The sequence below is a fragment of the Myotis davidii genome, unplaced genomic scaffold (genome assembly GCF_000327345.1).
Source record: "Myotis davidii unplaced genomic scaffold, ASM32734v1 scaffold940, whole genome shotgun sequence".
Taxonomy (NCBI): domain Eukaryota; kingdom Metazoa; phylum Chordata; class Mammalia; order Chiroptera; family Vespertilionidae; genus Myotis; species Myotis davidii.
The window spans coordinates 133765-150675 of NW_006292108.1; the positions used below are offsets into that span (position 1 = coordinate 133765).

The 16911-nt window shown below is 38.6% G+C and overlaps 1 protein-coding gene across 3 annotated transcripts in view; it reads right to left on the reverse strand.

The window, feature by feature from the left end:
* Window positions 1-16911, reverse strand: part of MID2 (midline 2) — a 114049-nt gene that overhangs the window by 75497 nt on the left and 21641 nt on the right. For all 3 annotated transcript variants that reach the window (XM_006765659.1, XM_006765658.2, XM_015565279.1), the window contains exon 3: window positions 3280-3375. In XM_006765659.1, coding sequence (XP_006765722.1) covers window positions 3280-3375 — 96 coding nt within the window. The remainder of the gene's footprint in view (window positions 1-3279; window positions 3376-16911) is intronic.

Here is a 16911-nt window from a genome sequence, read left to right on the forward strand (position 1 = left end):
ACTACCTCAAAAGATTAAAAATAGAACTGCCTTAAGATCCAGCACTTGCACTTCTGGTAATATATCTGAAGAAACCTGAAACATCCTAATTCCAAAAGCAGATAAAGACTTTAAAAAGAAAGAAAATTAAAGGCTTAAATGTTAGACTTGAAACCATAAAAATACTAGGAGAAAACAGACAGTAAAATATCGTACATTTCTCGTGGTAATATTTTTCTGATATATTGCCTCAAGCAAAAGAACCAAAAGAAAAAAATAAACATATGGGACTACATCAAACTAAATAGTTTTTGCACAGCACATGAAACCATTCACAAAATGAAAAGTCAACCCACTGAATGAAAGAACTTATTCACCCATACATTCGAAAGTTATAAAGAAGTTATAAAACTCAACACCAAAAAAACCCCCCAAAATAAAAAACACAATCTAATTAAAAACAGGCAAAGGACCTGAATAGACACTTCTTTAAAGAGGACATACAGATGGCCAATAATCATATTAAAACAGGAGTCAAATGGCTAATGAACATATGAAAAGATGTCCAACATCACCAATCATGGGGGACATGCAAATTGAGCCCACAATATCACCTCACACCCATAAGGATGGCTACTACAAAAACAGAACAGAATAAAAAACCGAAAACAACCACTGCTGACCAGATGGTAAGTTGGAAGCCTTGGGTACTATTGGTAGGAACGAAGATTGGTGCAGCTACTGTGGAAAGCAGTATGGAACTACCTCAAAAGATTAAAAATAGAACTGCCTTAAGATCCAGCACTTGCACTTCTGGTAATATATCTGAAGAAACCTGAAACACTAATTTGAAAGAACAAATGCAGTTCTATGTTCAATGCAGCATTATTTAAAATTGCCAAGATTTGGGAGCAGCCCAAATGCCCATCATTAGATGAGTGAATAAAAAAAAGCAGCAGTACATTTATGCAATGGAATACTACTTGTCCATAAGAAACAAGGAAATATTACCCTTTGCAAAAGCATGGCTAGACCGAGAGAGCATTATGCTAAGTGAAATAAGCGAGTCAGAGAAAGACAAATACCATATGATTTCACTCATATGTAGAATGTAATGAACAAAATAAACTAAAACAAAAAATAGATACAGACTCATAGAGAACAGACTGACAGCTGTCAGAAGAGAGTGGGGTTGTGGATCTTAATGAAAAATGTAAAGGGATTAAGCAAAAACAAAATAACAACAAAAAATCTCATAGATACAGACAACAGTGTGGTGATTACCAGAGGAATGGGGTTGGGGGAAAGAGGGATGGGAGCAGGTAGAAGAGGGTATAGATGAGATAAATGATGGATAAAGACTTGGCTTTGGGTGGTGAACACACAACACAATATACAGATGATGTTTTATAGAATTGTATACCTGAAACCTATGTCATTTAATTAACAATGTCACCTCAATAAATTCAACAAAAAAGTTTTAAAAAAGAAACCCAATATTTTAAGAAATCCAAAAAATCATGAGTGGTTACTCATAAAAGAAGATCATTTTCCTTACAAAATTATCTACCTTCTCTTAAATAGGAATGGCTAGGTGGGTTTAAGATATGAGATCACAGTAAAATTATTATATTATTGAAAGTAAAATAAACTTGAACCATTACATTTATTTGTCATACAGTTAAGATTAGAACTAGACTATCAAGTTGTACATAGAATTAGAAACATTTTTATCCAATCACTGCCCATGAGGAGTCCTATAATATTTTACCCACTGTTTACACTTTAAGCACTTCTACTGCCTCTTTAACAAAAGCTACAGAAAACAAAATTTTAAAAAAACATGCAAGAGTAATAAAAAGGGAAAATGAGAAATTAAAAAAAGAAAACCAAGTGTTACAGCTAAAGTTTCACATTCTTGAGAGAGAGAAATAACATCTTTCTTTTTTTTAAATGTATTTTATTGACTTTTTGCAGAGAGGAAGGGAGAGGGATATAGAGTTAGAAACATCAATCAGCTGCCTCCTGCATGCCCCCTACTGGGGATCGAGCCTGCAACCAAGGTACATGACCTCGACCAGAATCGAACCCGGGACTTTTCAGTCCATAGCCCAGTGCTCCATCCACTAAGCCAAACTGGTCAGGACTAACTTCTTTCTTTTATTGCATCCACTTAAGAAGAGGTTGACTCCTCTCATAAGCTGTGCTCTGAGATTTCATGTAGGTAACCATTTCCAAAAACCCTATACTTGTGTAACACTTTAAAACTCACGGACAACTTTAACATAGATATCATTTGTTGATGACAAGAATAAGTGGAAAAGTGGTGAGTGTGGACCAGGTAAGGAGCATGGGGACAAAGGGAGAAGAGGCTAGGAAGAGTAGCAGTCCTGATAATATTGTTATGAAAACAATATGGCACTGAATGAGCCTCACCCTACTCTGATGACCCAGACTTCCAACTTTCCCATGGCACTACAGCAATCTCTTCAAGGAACTATAATGTCTAGTTTGATGAAGGAAGAAACACACTTCATGTTGGATTCTCATATTGCCTGTTTGGAAAGGAGAAGGGACTGTCCCTTGGATTGTTGTCTCCACAACTCATCACCACTTCATACCTATATTTTTAAACAATAGTTATCTGCCACTTTTCTGAGAACACAAGCATCCTAAAGAAATGAGACTTCCTAGAACTGCCAGTCAGTCCTTCAGTCCAAATGGCTGATCTGCAGTCTGACAAAACTCAAGCCCCCAGGAATTCCACTCTGGAAATATATCCGAAGAAACCCAAAACACTAATCCAAAAGAATATATGCAGTCCTATGTTCACTGCAGTGTTATTTACAATAGCCAAGATTTGATAGCAGCCCAACTGCCACCAGTAGATGAGTGGATTAAAAAGCTGTGGTACATTTACACAATGGAATACTATTTAGCCATAAAAAAGGAAATCTTACCTTTTGCAACAACATGGATGGACCTGGAGAGTATTATGCTAAGTAAAATAATCCAGTCAGAGAAAGACAAATACCATATGATGTATACTTTTATGTAGAACCTAATGAACAAAATAAACTAACAAACAATATAGAAACAGACTCATAGGTACAGGGAACAGACTGACAGCTGTCACAGGGGAGGGAGGTTGTGAGGCTGGGTGAAAAAGGTGAAGGGTTTAAGCAAATAAATAAATAAGCAAACAAACAAACAAATGAATAATTCAAGTCCCCCCTCCCCCCCAAAAAAAAGAATCAATACAGGTCCTCTGAAGAAATCACAAATATTTCTGTTACGTACCTCAACCTGCTGGCAGATCTGTATTAGCTTGGCCATTTGATTTTCTAGTTCGCTGTTACGCTTAACCAGGTTGGTGAGGTTCATCTCTAGAGTTTGCTATCATCGCAGAGTGTGAAGCAAGAGGGAAAAGGGTAAGAGGGGGGGAAAAGAACAAACATTCAATGAGCTTGAGAACCAATACCATATGGAGATCAGTCAGTCAGTCAGCAAATACAATATTCCCTTTTTTAAAAATGTTTGTATTGATTTTAGAGAGAGAGAGAAGGATGGGAGAGGGAGATAGAAAGAAACATCATTAATCAGTTGTCTCCTGAACGCCTCCCACCAGGGATCAGGGCCGCAACTCCAGGCATGTGCCCTGACCAGGAATGGAACCTGCAACCTCTTGGTGCATGGGCCAACACTCAACCACTGCGCCACACCAGCTAGGCGGCAAATACACTATTGCAAAGATTCAATGAGCACTTGCTATGGGTTAAGCACTCTTCTAAGTACTTAATAATACTATACATTTGATCCACTATCATTATTGGGGAAAAGCTGACATTCATGACTTTGTAGATATAGGACTTTAATGACATTAAAACAGCTTTATGTTTTCTGTAATATTTTTAACTTTTAAAAGTATTTCATAGTCAATATTTCACTTTGCCCTCATAGTATACCTGTAATATAGGGAGAACATGTATTATTATCTCTTTTACAGATGAGTAGACTAAGAAAACTATAATTTATTGAATGATTACTACTTGCCAGACACTATACTAGACATTTTCATATGTATCATTGAATGATCATAACAACCCATGAAGTAGGAGATGTCAACATTTTACAGATGAGAAAACTGAGCTTCAGAGTGGGGTAAAGTATTTTGCACAGTCATATAATTAGTATATGGCAAAGCTAGGGCTGTAACTCAGGTTTCTAGCATTCAGTCATGGCTTTGCTCCAGAATCCCATGATTTGTGTGTGTTTTTGTTGTTGTTGTTGGTAACATTTTATATTTATCAGTAGATTCCTTCAGAAAAATAAATATGGTATTTTAAGTGTGGGATTACTCAAAATATAGCATCATATCTCAGTTTCACTTCTTTGGCACTAAGGAAGAGCCCATGGAGATGCCAGACTTCAAAAAGCAAAGCCTGACTGTATCAAGATAGGACATCCATTGCTTATCACTGCTTACTACTATATAGATACTTTTAAGGTATACATTAGAAGTACTTTGCAAATCCGTTTAATATAACATAGTTCAAAAGTACTCAGAACTCTTAGCATATTTTCAGTTGAGCAAGCTACTTTCTCCCATTCCTTATGTAAGAAAATAAAATTTTATTTACTCTAGATCAGGGGTCCTCAAACTGCGGCCCACGGGCCACATGCAAATACAAATATTGTATTTGTTCCCGTTTTGTTTTTTTACTTCAAAATAAGATATGTGCAGTGTGCATAGGAATTTGTTCATAGTTTTTTTTTAAACTATAGTCTGGCCCTCCAACGGTCTGAGGGACAGTGAACTGGCCCCCTGTTTAAAAAGTTTGAGGACCCCTGCTAGATTGATAATGAACTTTTTATTCCTTCTCATTCCCGTCTTCAGCTCTGGTGGCTGCTTTACCCCGGGACCTGCCCTAATATCCACTCCTCTCTGACTCACCATCCCAACGCCCTCACAAAGTCTGTTCCAAATGTAATACCCCAACTTCCTGGCCCTTACACTATTATCATTTTTTCCCTTGGCCATGTTGCTTCGTTGCTATCTCTACAGTTTTTATAGTTTGTAGTTGTTCAAAGTTCATGTTTTCAGTAGGAGAAATGGGGAAGGGGAAGAGGACTCATCTACTTGGCCCCTTGCTACTAAAACGCTGTTGCTGCTTAGTAACCTTGGCACTGTCCAATGAATCTATTCTAAAAGATGTGTTCCTATGGATATGTGTATTTCTAGGATAGGCAGTTTGAATTTGCTTGTTCTCAAACTGGATTATGAAAACCATCTTAATTTTTGCTTCCCGTTTTGCCAGATCTCTCTTGGTTTCTTTGGCTTTGTTCCAATGGAAGTTATTTTTCACAATTTATTCCATTTTTTGTGGTTTGGGCACAGTGTCTCCCCTGGTCTTCTTTAACTCCATGACCATTTCAACTGTGGCCTTCTCCTTAGCAATGGCAGAGAGGGAAGAAGGAAAAAAGAAGGGCCGCAATCATTGATTTGGGCATGATCTTTAAGCTAAGTAGATGTCAGAGGAAAAAAAAGAAACAACAGTTCAGAGATTTAATACCACAAAAGGTATTGAACATCTACTCTGTCAAGGTGCAGTGACTTCAGAGATAAAGAAGAAGTGAGATTAAGATGAGTCTTGAAGGATAAGTAGGATTTTAATAGACAGAAATGGAGGGTGGCAGGGTGTTCCAGGCACTAGGAACAACATGAACAAAACTAAAATGGAATAAAATATAGGACATGTTCAGGGAAGAGGCTTTGAGTTTGGCTAGAACAGAGGGTACAAGAGAGTAGTGAGCAGGGGAAGCAAGACTGGAAATGGAAATCAAGGCTCTGTTATGAAGGTCTTAAATGTCTAGGTGAGGAGTTTGTACCTATTTTTGAAGCAGTGGGGACTTTCCAGAGGCTTCTGAGTAAGATAATGATATAATCAGGGCTGTAGTTATGAGATCAAGTTACAAGCAACATGTGGGGCAAACTGAAACAGAAAAGCCTGGGACAGGGACACTGGTTAGGAGAAAGCTTCAGTGTTCAAGGCAGTTGGGAATGCAGGTCTGGGCCAAACTAATGTGATAATTGAGAAAAACACATTTCAGTAAAGGATTTGTCACTATCATATATGCAGAGCGTGCAAGAAAGGCAGCTGGATTTGGTAATTAGAGGTCACTGGTGACCTTTGAAAAATTAGTTTTAATAGGCTTTTGGAAGTAGATGCCAAACTGTACCAGATTAAGTATGGAGGTAGTGATAACGTGGAGGCTCCAAATCTGGGCTCCTCTTAAAAATTTTGATTGTAAGATGAATACGACAGAGCTGTAGTTTGAAGAAAAGGTCCAGCTTAAGTTAGAGAGTGGGCATTAGTAATGGACCTGATCAATTTGTGATTATCTCTAGCAGAGTGGTCCAGATTCCTAGATCAATGGAAACCCAATATATTACAAATGGCTATCTTGACATATTAGGTAAACATAATGTAGACTGATGAACACAGAACAGCTATATTAGAAATCTGTGTTTCAAACTGCAATATGTTTCCATTCAAACATAGGATGCCATGGGGAGAATGTTTTCTAACGAGTCCATGCAACCTGTTGCAACACTTGTTATGAAACTGATATCTTATAAATAATTCATAGTGCAGAGCAGGACTAAGATCCCTGCTGGGTGTTCCTCATTTATGGCCCAGAACTGAGACTCATAGCTTCTGTAAAGCCACTGAAAACAAAAATTAGGGCTGAGCACATAATTTGGGGTCTAATTAGACCAGTGATGGCGAACCTATGACACGCGTATCAGAGGTGACATGTGAACTCATTTTTTTGGTTGATTTTCCTTTGTTAAATGGCATTTAAATATATAAAATAAATATCAAAAATATAAGTCTTTGTTTTACTATGGTTGCAAATATCAAAAAACTTCTGTATGTGACACGGCACCAGAGTTAAGTAAGGGTTTTTCAAAATGCTGACACACCGAGCTCAAAAGGTTCGCCATCACTGGATTAGACTATGGACCTTGGGTTACCATCACAAAATTATGGCAAACGGCTATTTTGCTCCTTCCCCCTAGCAATTTTCAGAATACTAGCACATTTTTACAACAGACAATCACAACTGACAAGATGCCTCTAATTTCAACCTGACTTCATTAATATGAAAATGCTTTGAAAAATAAATCTTTGGCTAATAAAAACACCATCTGTTGATGGCTTTTTGCCACTGTTTTCTTATATTATGAGAGATAATTTGAGGAAAACACCAAGCATTTACTTACTAACTTCCTACTCATTTACAAGGAATTAAAGTCTCCTCTGAAACTGAAATTGATTCTCAATAATGAACCCATGTACAGGGGAGAACTGACACAATTATGCAGTATATTTCTACACCCTTACTTCTCATGCCTTGTACTGACTAATCATTTAGAACTAGATATTCTGGGCCACCCTAGGTTTTATTGATTTAGCCAAGTAATTATCTTGTCTATACTCTGGCTGAGTAAACAAAAAGGATATGTGTATATATATAAAATCTTATACTAAAAAGTATCTCTATTGTTTGCTTGGTTTAGAAAAATTGTTTTATTTTGCTCTTTTCTTATGCAGTCCTATTAATGACTGGGCCAAGCTCCCTCTGTCAAAGCCTAATTAATGCAGTTTTCTCAGTACAGTTGCACTATGACAGTGAGAGAGAGTCAAAGTGGCAGGGGAGATTGGAATGGAGATAACTGCTGGGAGGAAACCCAGACAGGAGGTTGGCAAGGGGAGCAGGATGAAGCTCCCATTTCCTGCTGCAGGAGGTTACCTCTGGGTTCTCCTGTGCTTCCCATGTGTGAGGGTTAGAGAAGTCATTTGAGCTACAAAACTATGAGACTCTCTTCCCCTCCAGATGACTACATCATTAGAGCTCTCACAAAATTGTACATATGTCTAAATCGCACAAAGTGAGGGGAAGATTAGGTTTATTTGCATAAATGAGATTTTAAAAGGCCCAAGTTAGCTAAATTGGCAGACTCCTACATGGATACCATTTTTACCCAAATTCCGCTTCATTTGTGTCATATAGACTTGGCCTCTTTGTCTTCTTTTATACCCTTCCAAAAGAGGAAAATATTTTGCCACTTCTGAGAAAATTAGGCACAGGCTATTCTTTTTCCAGACAGCATCCCATAAAAAGAAATGGTTTTTCTAAACCTCTCAAGTAATTGCTGGGGTTTTTTGTTTCAGTTTTCTAGATACAGGTTATTTCTGGTTACTTTTTCATTGGCTCCCTCAAGAAACCTAACTATGCATCAAAACACCAGCTCTTCATTAAAGCTAGAGTGATTTCCCTGTTGGCATACACTTGACCATGATCTCCATTTGTCATGCTCTGTGAAGGCACATGTATTCACATAATATGAGCACACTTACAGACACCTACCCTAAATAGCAAACCTTGAAGCCTAAAAGAGGATGGAGCTTTCTGTTCTATGGAAACATGTAGTTTTGCCACCAAGTGTCCGTATGCTCTCTTTAATTTTTTAAATTTATCTTTATTGTTGAAAGTATTAGATATCCCCCCTTTTCCCTATTGACCCCCTTTGCACCCTTCCTAAGCCTACTGCACTAGCCCGTATGCCCTCTTGCTATCTAAAAAGTATGACAGGTCAAATCCAACCAGAGTATCTTTTTTAAAAAAAAATTTCTTTTAATCTTCATCTGAGGATATTGTTTTTTAAAAATTGAGGGAGAGGGAGAGGGAGAGGGGAGAGGGGAGAGGAGAGAGGGGAAAGGGGGGAGAACCTGAGTCTAGATATGTGCGCTGACTGATAATTGAACCTGCAACCTTGTTTGGTGTATGGGACTATGCCCCAACCAAATGAGCCATCTAGCCAGGGCCGACCAGAGTTGATTTTTAAAAAATAAAATAAAAGACACAAGTGGGCCGAAACCGGTTTGGCTCAGTGGATGGAGCGTCGGCCTGCGGACTGAAGGGTCCCAGGTTCGATTCCGGTCAAGGGCATGTACCTGGGTTGCGGGCACATCTCCAGTGGGAGATGTGCAGGAGGCAGCTGATCGATGTTTCTCTCTCATCGATGTTTCTAACTCTCTATCTCTCTCCTGTCCTCTCTGTAGAAAATCAATAAAATATATTTTAAAAAAAAGACACAAGGGGGACATTATCTAAATCTTTTTTGATGTGGGAACTGAACCTTAGAAGTGTAGGGAGAGAAGGGAAGGGGGAAGAAAGCCCAACTCATTACAAACCTAAGCCTTCCCAATTGACAGAAGATAATTTCATCTTTAAAAATAACCTGAGCCAGTGTCCCTATTACTATTCCTTGGCATGTTCTTTTTTGACATCCTGTCTATTCACGGATGTTCCCAGAATTTCCACAAGCTAGAAGCCAAAATCTTAGCACACTTTTGGGGGTCACATTCTGCCTTCTTTTTTTTTTAACTGCTTGTCTTAAAATACTTAATTTGCTTTTGCTTCAGTCTGTCACATTATGTATCAATTACATATGGCCTTTCCAAAGCAGAACACACCATCTGTTCCATAAATGAAAACCCATACCCTTATGCCAGAGTTTTATTCCTTCCCCAAGCATTTATTTGCTGCTGTATAGACACAGGCTATGTCACAGACTGAGATGCAGGAGATACTGGATGTATAAGATTTGCTCCACCTAAGGCTTCTTAGAGATAATCAGACCAGTCCTCGGGCCAGGCTGCCATCCCTCTTTTCAGAACTTTTAAAAATATATATTTTTATTGATGTCAGAGAGAAAGGAAGAGAGAGAGAGAGAGAGAAACATCCATGATGAGAGAGAAGCATGGATCGGCTGCCTCCTGCACGCCCCCCACTGGGGATGGAGCCATCCATCGGCTGCCTCCTGCACACCCACACAGGGATCGAACCTGCAACCCAGGCATGTGCCCTGACTGGGAATCAAACCATGACCTCCTGGTTCATAGGTCGATGTCCAACCACTGAGCCACACTGGCCAGGCATCAGAACTTTCCGAAATCATTCAGCAAAGACCCATACTCCCTCAGTCACCTTATCAGACATGCTACACAAAACATCCCACATTCTTTCCCCTCTCTTTAGATGCACAACATTGTTAATCTCTAGCTCAGATGTGTAAATTATTATTTGGACCTTCTAAATGAAAACCTGCACTAGAAATGTAAATCTAGCACCATTTTCATAATACTTAGAATAGTGAGTCAAAGCCAACCCTACATTGCTGGAGGCCTCAATATTGTATTCTACTTGCACTATTCCTCTTCAGTCTCTGCCTCTCCTACACATCCTCCTCCTATTCTTCCTCCATGACAAAATTCTAGATCATTAGTGTGCTGCAAGGTTCATTCATGGGCCCTCATTAGCTCACCACTGCATAGCTCTACCTCCATGCTAAAAACACCAAATTTATTTCTCTAGGCCTGATCTTTCAGCCACCATAAAGGTCTGACTTCCAAACTCCTAAAAAACAACTTGCCCTTTCAGTTCTAAGAGTACCCCATGCTGGCTCTCCTCCAGATATTTGAACAAACTATTTTATTATAACTAGAGCACTTACTGTGGCCCTTGCTCCCAACAAGGGGTCCAAAAGCCCACCCAAAGTCCATGATGATGTCTCTTCTATGCTCTCTCACAGCCTTCTGTGTTTCTGCTGTCATAGCACTCACTATATTGTCTCATAACTGTGTCCTTAATTGCCTCTTGACCCACACTAAGCTGAGAACTCCACTAGGGTTGGGACTATGTTGTCTTTATACTTGTAACCCCTACATCTCTTCTGGTGCTGGGCACCTAAAGGTTGTGGGAGTACAGGTCCTCAGACGCTGGGTATTGGAAAACGATATGAGCAGTCACAGGCATATAAGAAAGACTTTACTGCAGACCAAGTAGCCATTGCTACTAAGTAGCCATCAGACAAAGTAGTTCTTCAAAGTAGCCTCGCAAAGCAGCCCACAATGCAGCCATACACTGGCTGGTCAGTCACTCATTTCTATACCAACTTAGACAAAAGAGGCTTCTTGCCAACTAGTGACATCAATATTTGGGTTATAGAAAGGTACGCCTGCACAGTGCATACAGTAAAACTGCTGTGTCCTTGCTTTTCACATGCATATGGCAATTTGGCCTTGAATATCTGGTGTACTCTGATTAGGGTTCCCACATAGGTGTTTAGTAAATGTTTGATAAATGAGTGAATGTTGAGTCAACCCACAATCACATCAAACTCAAATCTAAAGTCAAGTCATCCCACCAAACTGCTAGCCCCTTCCTAATTCCCCCCATTTCTGTCCCCGATACCACAATTATTCAAGACATCTACTCAAAAATCATGTTTTAAATTCTTTCTCTCCATTGTCCATAACCACTATAATCATTCGCCAAGTCCTATCAATTCTTTCTTCACATATTTTCTCCAGTTTGCCCTCCTCTCCAACAAATCCATTCATGAGTCCCTGTTCTTGAGCTTGATGACTTCCTTTCCCAGACTTTTCCTGTGTGCTCCAGAGTATCCTATGCAATCCTCTGTCAAGGCACTTACCATACTGAATTAGAATTTTCTATGTATGTTTCTATCTCCCTTACTTACTCAGCTCAGAGCACCTCGGGGCAGGGACTGTGCCTTATTTTCTGTGTCCCCAGCTCCTACTACATTGAATTAAATTAGCATTCATTATTTTTAGTAAATGAATGAATGAAACTCTGTCCTAAATCCCTGGTGCTATGATTTAATTAATATTAACTCATTATGTCAATCCTTTATGAACTTGAATACCATTATCACATTTCCCCTTTAAACTTCACTTCTTTTTGTTCAATAATTCTTTTTTTAAATATATTTTTATTGATTTCAGAGTGGAAGGGAGAGGGAGAGATAGAAACATCAATGAGAGAGAATCATTGTGGTTTCCTCCTTCATGCCCCACACTGGGAACAGAGCCTGTAACCTGGGCATGTGCCCATGACCAGAATTGAACCCAGGACCCTTCAGTCTGCAAGCCAATGCTCTAGCCACTGAGCCAAACTGGCTAGGGCTGGCTCAATAATTCTTGTTTTCTTAATATTTCCTCACCTATATTATATTTTTATAAAATATTCTTTTGCCCAATATTAACAGACAGGATTTTCATCCACCCAAGAACAATATCTGAGTCAACATTTTGTAAACTGTTCTCAGATTAATGATTGCTAGGTCCTTTAAGATGACTTCCTTTCCCAGACAGAGTTTCATTCATTCATTTACTAAAAGTGTTGATGAGAAGACTTAGGACAAAAGAAATAACAGTAAAACAGAAAGATAAGAGCACAGATTGTTGGAGTATCTACTTGCTAAACTTGTTCTCAAACCTAAGAAATAATATAAATCATCTTTTAACAGAGAATCCTGTTAATGCTACATGAGAACTGAGCCAGAGAATCAATATAATTATTAGAAGAAAAATAATAAAGGTCCAAATGAGTCTTAGCACACAGTTTAAGCAGAGATGGAATAAAATGCATTGTTAGCCCCATACACATACAAAAGATGAACAGATTTATACATATTATAAATAATGGGGAGCAAGTCTTAGGCAATTAAGAGACCACAAAGAAGCCATACTTACAAGCAAGAATGATTTTACAATAGTGAATTAAAGGCTTGGTTAGTTGAGACACCCCATGACAGATATTACTCCCACCCACATACACACCCATCCACTACCATACCTTACTTAGAGAGTGCAAATATGGACTGAAATTCCTTGCTCTTGTTATATTTAGCCACTGTGATTCAGTATCTAAGTGTGTGAAAGTGAGAAACAACTTTTTTTGCTCCCTCACCCATGATAACCGGCCCTGGTCTCGACCTGGAGACATTTCTTATCATGAGAATATATGAATTTGCTCATTTATTATGGCGATCCTTAGTGTAAGGAGGGGTTCTGCTGAGGTCCTAGCCTTCCCTAGGGTAGCCACAGAAAACTTGCCTTACACTTATGGCCTCTCATATCCAACTTATCTACAGATACCCACAGAAAATTAACACATACATTATTTCCTCCTCCACACAGTGATACACATTTATACATACACATAGACACACAGACAGAGTCATCCTCAGCCACTCATCCATGCAAAAACACATACGCTTATATATAGTGACACATGCATATATATGAAAATATACCCACTCTCAACTCAGGCTCATAAAGATATTTCTCTTTCTCTTATATTCATACTCACTTATATTCATACTCAAAAACAGCCAAATGCCCATTGGTAGTTATGTTAAGAGGGTATCTGTCTTGGCAGACAGAAGTGGGTGTCAAGTGTGTGAGTAGACACATGCCTGTGAGGAGGTAGTGGCTGAGAGAGGAAGGGTGGGTGGATGATAGAGTGACTGAGTAGGAAGAAGGACAAGCAATCAACTATGATAAGATTCCAGAATATCATATTTTCCAACCTTTTAATTCTCATTATGGCTTTCCTTTGAACATTCTCCAAGTCTCATATCTTCCTCTTTTGTCTGGCAATCTTTAGCTTTCTCTGTCTCAGTCTTTGTGTGTGTGTGTGTGTGTGTGTGTGTGTGTGTGTGTGTGTGTGTTTTACTTTCCCATAACCAAAAGCTAATCCTAGTGCCAGGTAATATTTTTTAACAACAAGATTTCTGATGTGTAAATGTAACTGCATTTAAGAATTATTTGAAGTAATGAATTTGTGGAAATGTAATGAGAAAAAGAAAATGTGCTTGTTTATTCCTTTCAGGAAATTCCTCTATTCCCCCCGGGTTTCATCAGCTATATTTTTGGCAGGCTGTGGGCATGGAAATGTGAAGACATCACTCTCGAAGAGAATTATAATAATCACATATGATTTATACAGATGTCACAATAGGGTTAGGAAGTTGGAAAATCCAGCAATCAAAATGGATAGGCACTTAAAATTAAGGACATGTTATACTTTTGCTAAAACTCTGATTTTTAACATTATCAGTAGTTCACAGGAGATATTTTCAGACTGCTAAAGAAATCATAATGGCAATACAGATTTATATCTTATAAGAACCAAAACAAGCTACAGATACTGGTATACTTGCTGCAAATCCATTTCAAATATTTAATTCATTTGGATTTCTTAAACCCTGAACCCTGACTACGTGGGCTAGACACTGAGGAGGATACTGAAGAAAAGACCTTGTGACTTGCCTCAAAGAATTTATGGTATAGTTGGTGTGTGCTGGAGTGGCCTTGTGGGGTTTAAACCGAGCACTAAAGAATAGATTGGATTGTTAAGCAGGCCAAGAAAAGAGCATGAGTGAGAGTGAAATTTCAGAGTTGGGAAAGAGAATTGTATCCTTAGCAGATAGTTAGGAGGCTACCCTGGGTAGATGAAGGTAGCATGTTTGAGAGTGGAAGGGGGAAAAGACAGAAGGGCAGCATGAGGACCAAGCTGCACAGGACTCAGAATATCAAGTTGAGATCAAGCACTGATAGAGAGAGCCACTGAAATGAACCTCTTTTTATAAAGCCAACATTTACTAATACAATAATGTCAATCTTTTCTAAGATGAGAAACTCATGTGACAATGAAAACTCTAAAATGTGAAGCAGTTTTATAGAAAAGCAGCACAAATAATGAACTAATTTATATACTGTGATTAGTAAGTAAAAAGAGAGGTAATGGAAAAAATAACTACTTTGATAGGCCTTACCACTGTAATAAGTGTCATAAACACAATTATTCTTTGAAAGTGAAGAATTAATTAAACCACTGGTAGTCTTCTGAAGGCATGTAAGTAGACTGGACAATTAAGTAAGGATAATAAACTATACTAAGTATCCCAAACCCTCTAAACCATTTTGAATACATGTTAACTAGCTACTGGTTATTCTGATCTTGCATCTATTACATAATGGTTTGTTTATTCTTTATTGAACAAATAAATATTAGAGAATACTAATCCTAAGCACAGAAGTTTGTACAGAGTTATAAATGCCAAGAATTAAGCTCCAGAACCAAAAAGTGCAAATAAGTACTGTATCAGTTACTGGCCAGAAAGTCAAACCCATATATATATATATATATATATATATGTATGTATGTATTTGCTATCATTCTTCCCCTTCTCCTGTAGGACTGCTGTGCTTCCCTCAGGCCAGGGAAGTATGCTCAAGGCTATCTCCCCCATAGCTTCTGACAGCTAATGTTTTCCTTTCTCCTTGGAGAAGAATCAAGTAGACTAAGGGGATAATCCTAAATGCTTTTCTAAATTAACTCAAAAAAGTGAGTGTATGTGACACTGAAAGTCAGATTTTCTCTCTGCTTTATGTGGTGAACTAATATCCTTTTACACCTGGCACCAAACCAAAGTGACCCCACCCACCCACACACACATAAGCAGCACTTCCCTCTCCCTCCCCAAATCCAAGATGTTCCAGACAATATAACCACACAGTTGGGAATGATTCATATGTTTCCACTCTCTGTCCAAAAATGAGCATAAAGAGTTTCTACTTAATTTATAATCAGATTTTTCTGCACATTTCCTTAAAAAATTAAAGGGGAATGATTCAAAATCTGCACTTTCTCTAAATATTACTGATTAGTTACAGACTAAAGTATATTTTGGTAAAATATTTTTGTGTTCCATCCATCCCTAGAGACGAGGGCCATAGCTGCACAATGCCAAATATCTAATCCATCATCCAATGTTTTCATGTTTTAGATGTTTTCAAAAAGCTGGTGTTGTGTAGATACAGGCTTATTATATCCAGTCTTTTGTTATCTCAATAGTACATATGGATACAGATTTTTTTCTGTTTGGAATATTTCTCAAGGCCAATGCCTTATTTATAGTTCTAACACCTGCAAATATTTGGCAGAGATTGTTCCATCCTCTCCATATCCCCCATTCTTCCTGCAACCCCACCCCCATCTCTTGCCATTATGAAGCCATAAGTTTATACAATATGTCCTTTCCTTGATGCTGTTAATTGTCTATCTGTGTGACCCATAAGATGTATAATTTCTGGAGCATAATGTTTTAGTTTCAAATCACATTTCATGGGGAAAACTTAAGTCTAAAATAAAGTGGCAGCAGGCTGCAGTACAAAGGATCCTTAACTCATGGGAGGAAACCTTTGGAGTAGCGGTTGCCAACTGGTGGTCTGCGGACCACTGGTGTCCATGAGGTCTGAAAGGTTGGCAACTGCTGGTCTAGAAGCTTAGATCCAGTTTCAATTTTGTGACTGTGACCAAATTGCTTAACCCCGTGGTCGGCAAACTGCGGCTTGCGAGCTACATGCGGCTCTTTGGCCCCTTGAGTGTGGCTCTTCCTAAGCCTTAGGAGTACCCTAATTAAGTTAATAACAATGTACCTACCTATAGAGTTTAAGTTTAAAAAATTTGGCTCTCAAAAGAAATTTCAATCATTGTACTGTTGATATTTGACTCTGTTGACTAATGAGTTTGCCAAACACTAGCTTAACCTATCAAACTCTCAGTTTATACCACTTTAAAGTGTAGGGCTTCAACTAGACCAACATCAAGGCCTAACTTCTTATAATTCTAAAAATTGAAACTAATAAAATTATTCTTCTCTGCAGAAGAATTTTTTATTATTGACAGTATTATAAATGTCTCCCAATTTCTCCCCCACCTTTGTCCCCCTCCTCCCAGGCCCTGCCTCACCCAAGGCCTCATCGCACTATTGTCTGTGCCTATTGTTTATGCATATATGTATACTAGAGGCCCAGTGCAGGAAATTCGTGCCCAGCCTGCACCCTCTCCAATCAGCTGCCTGGATCCCTCCCTCACTGCAGTGGCAACTGCAGCCCCGACTTCATCCAGGAAGGATGTCCGGTCTAATTAGCATATTATGCTTTTATTATTATAGATTTTTCCCTAAACCTTGATAATGTCTTACTG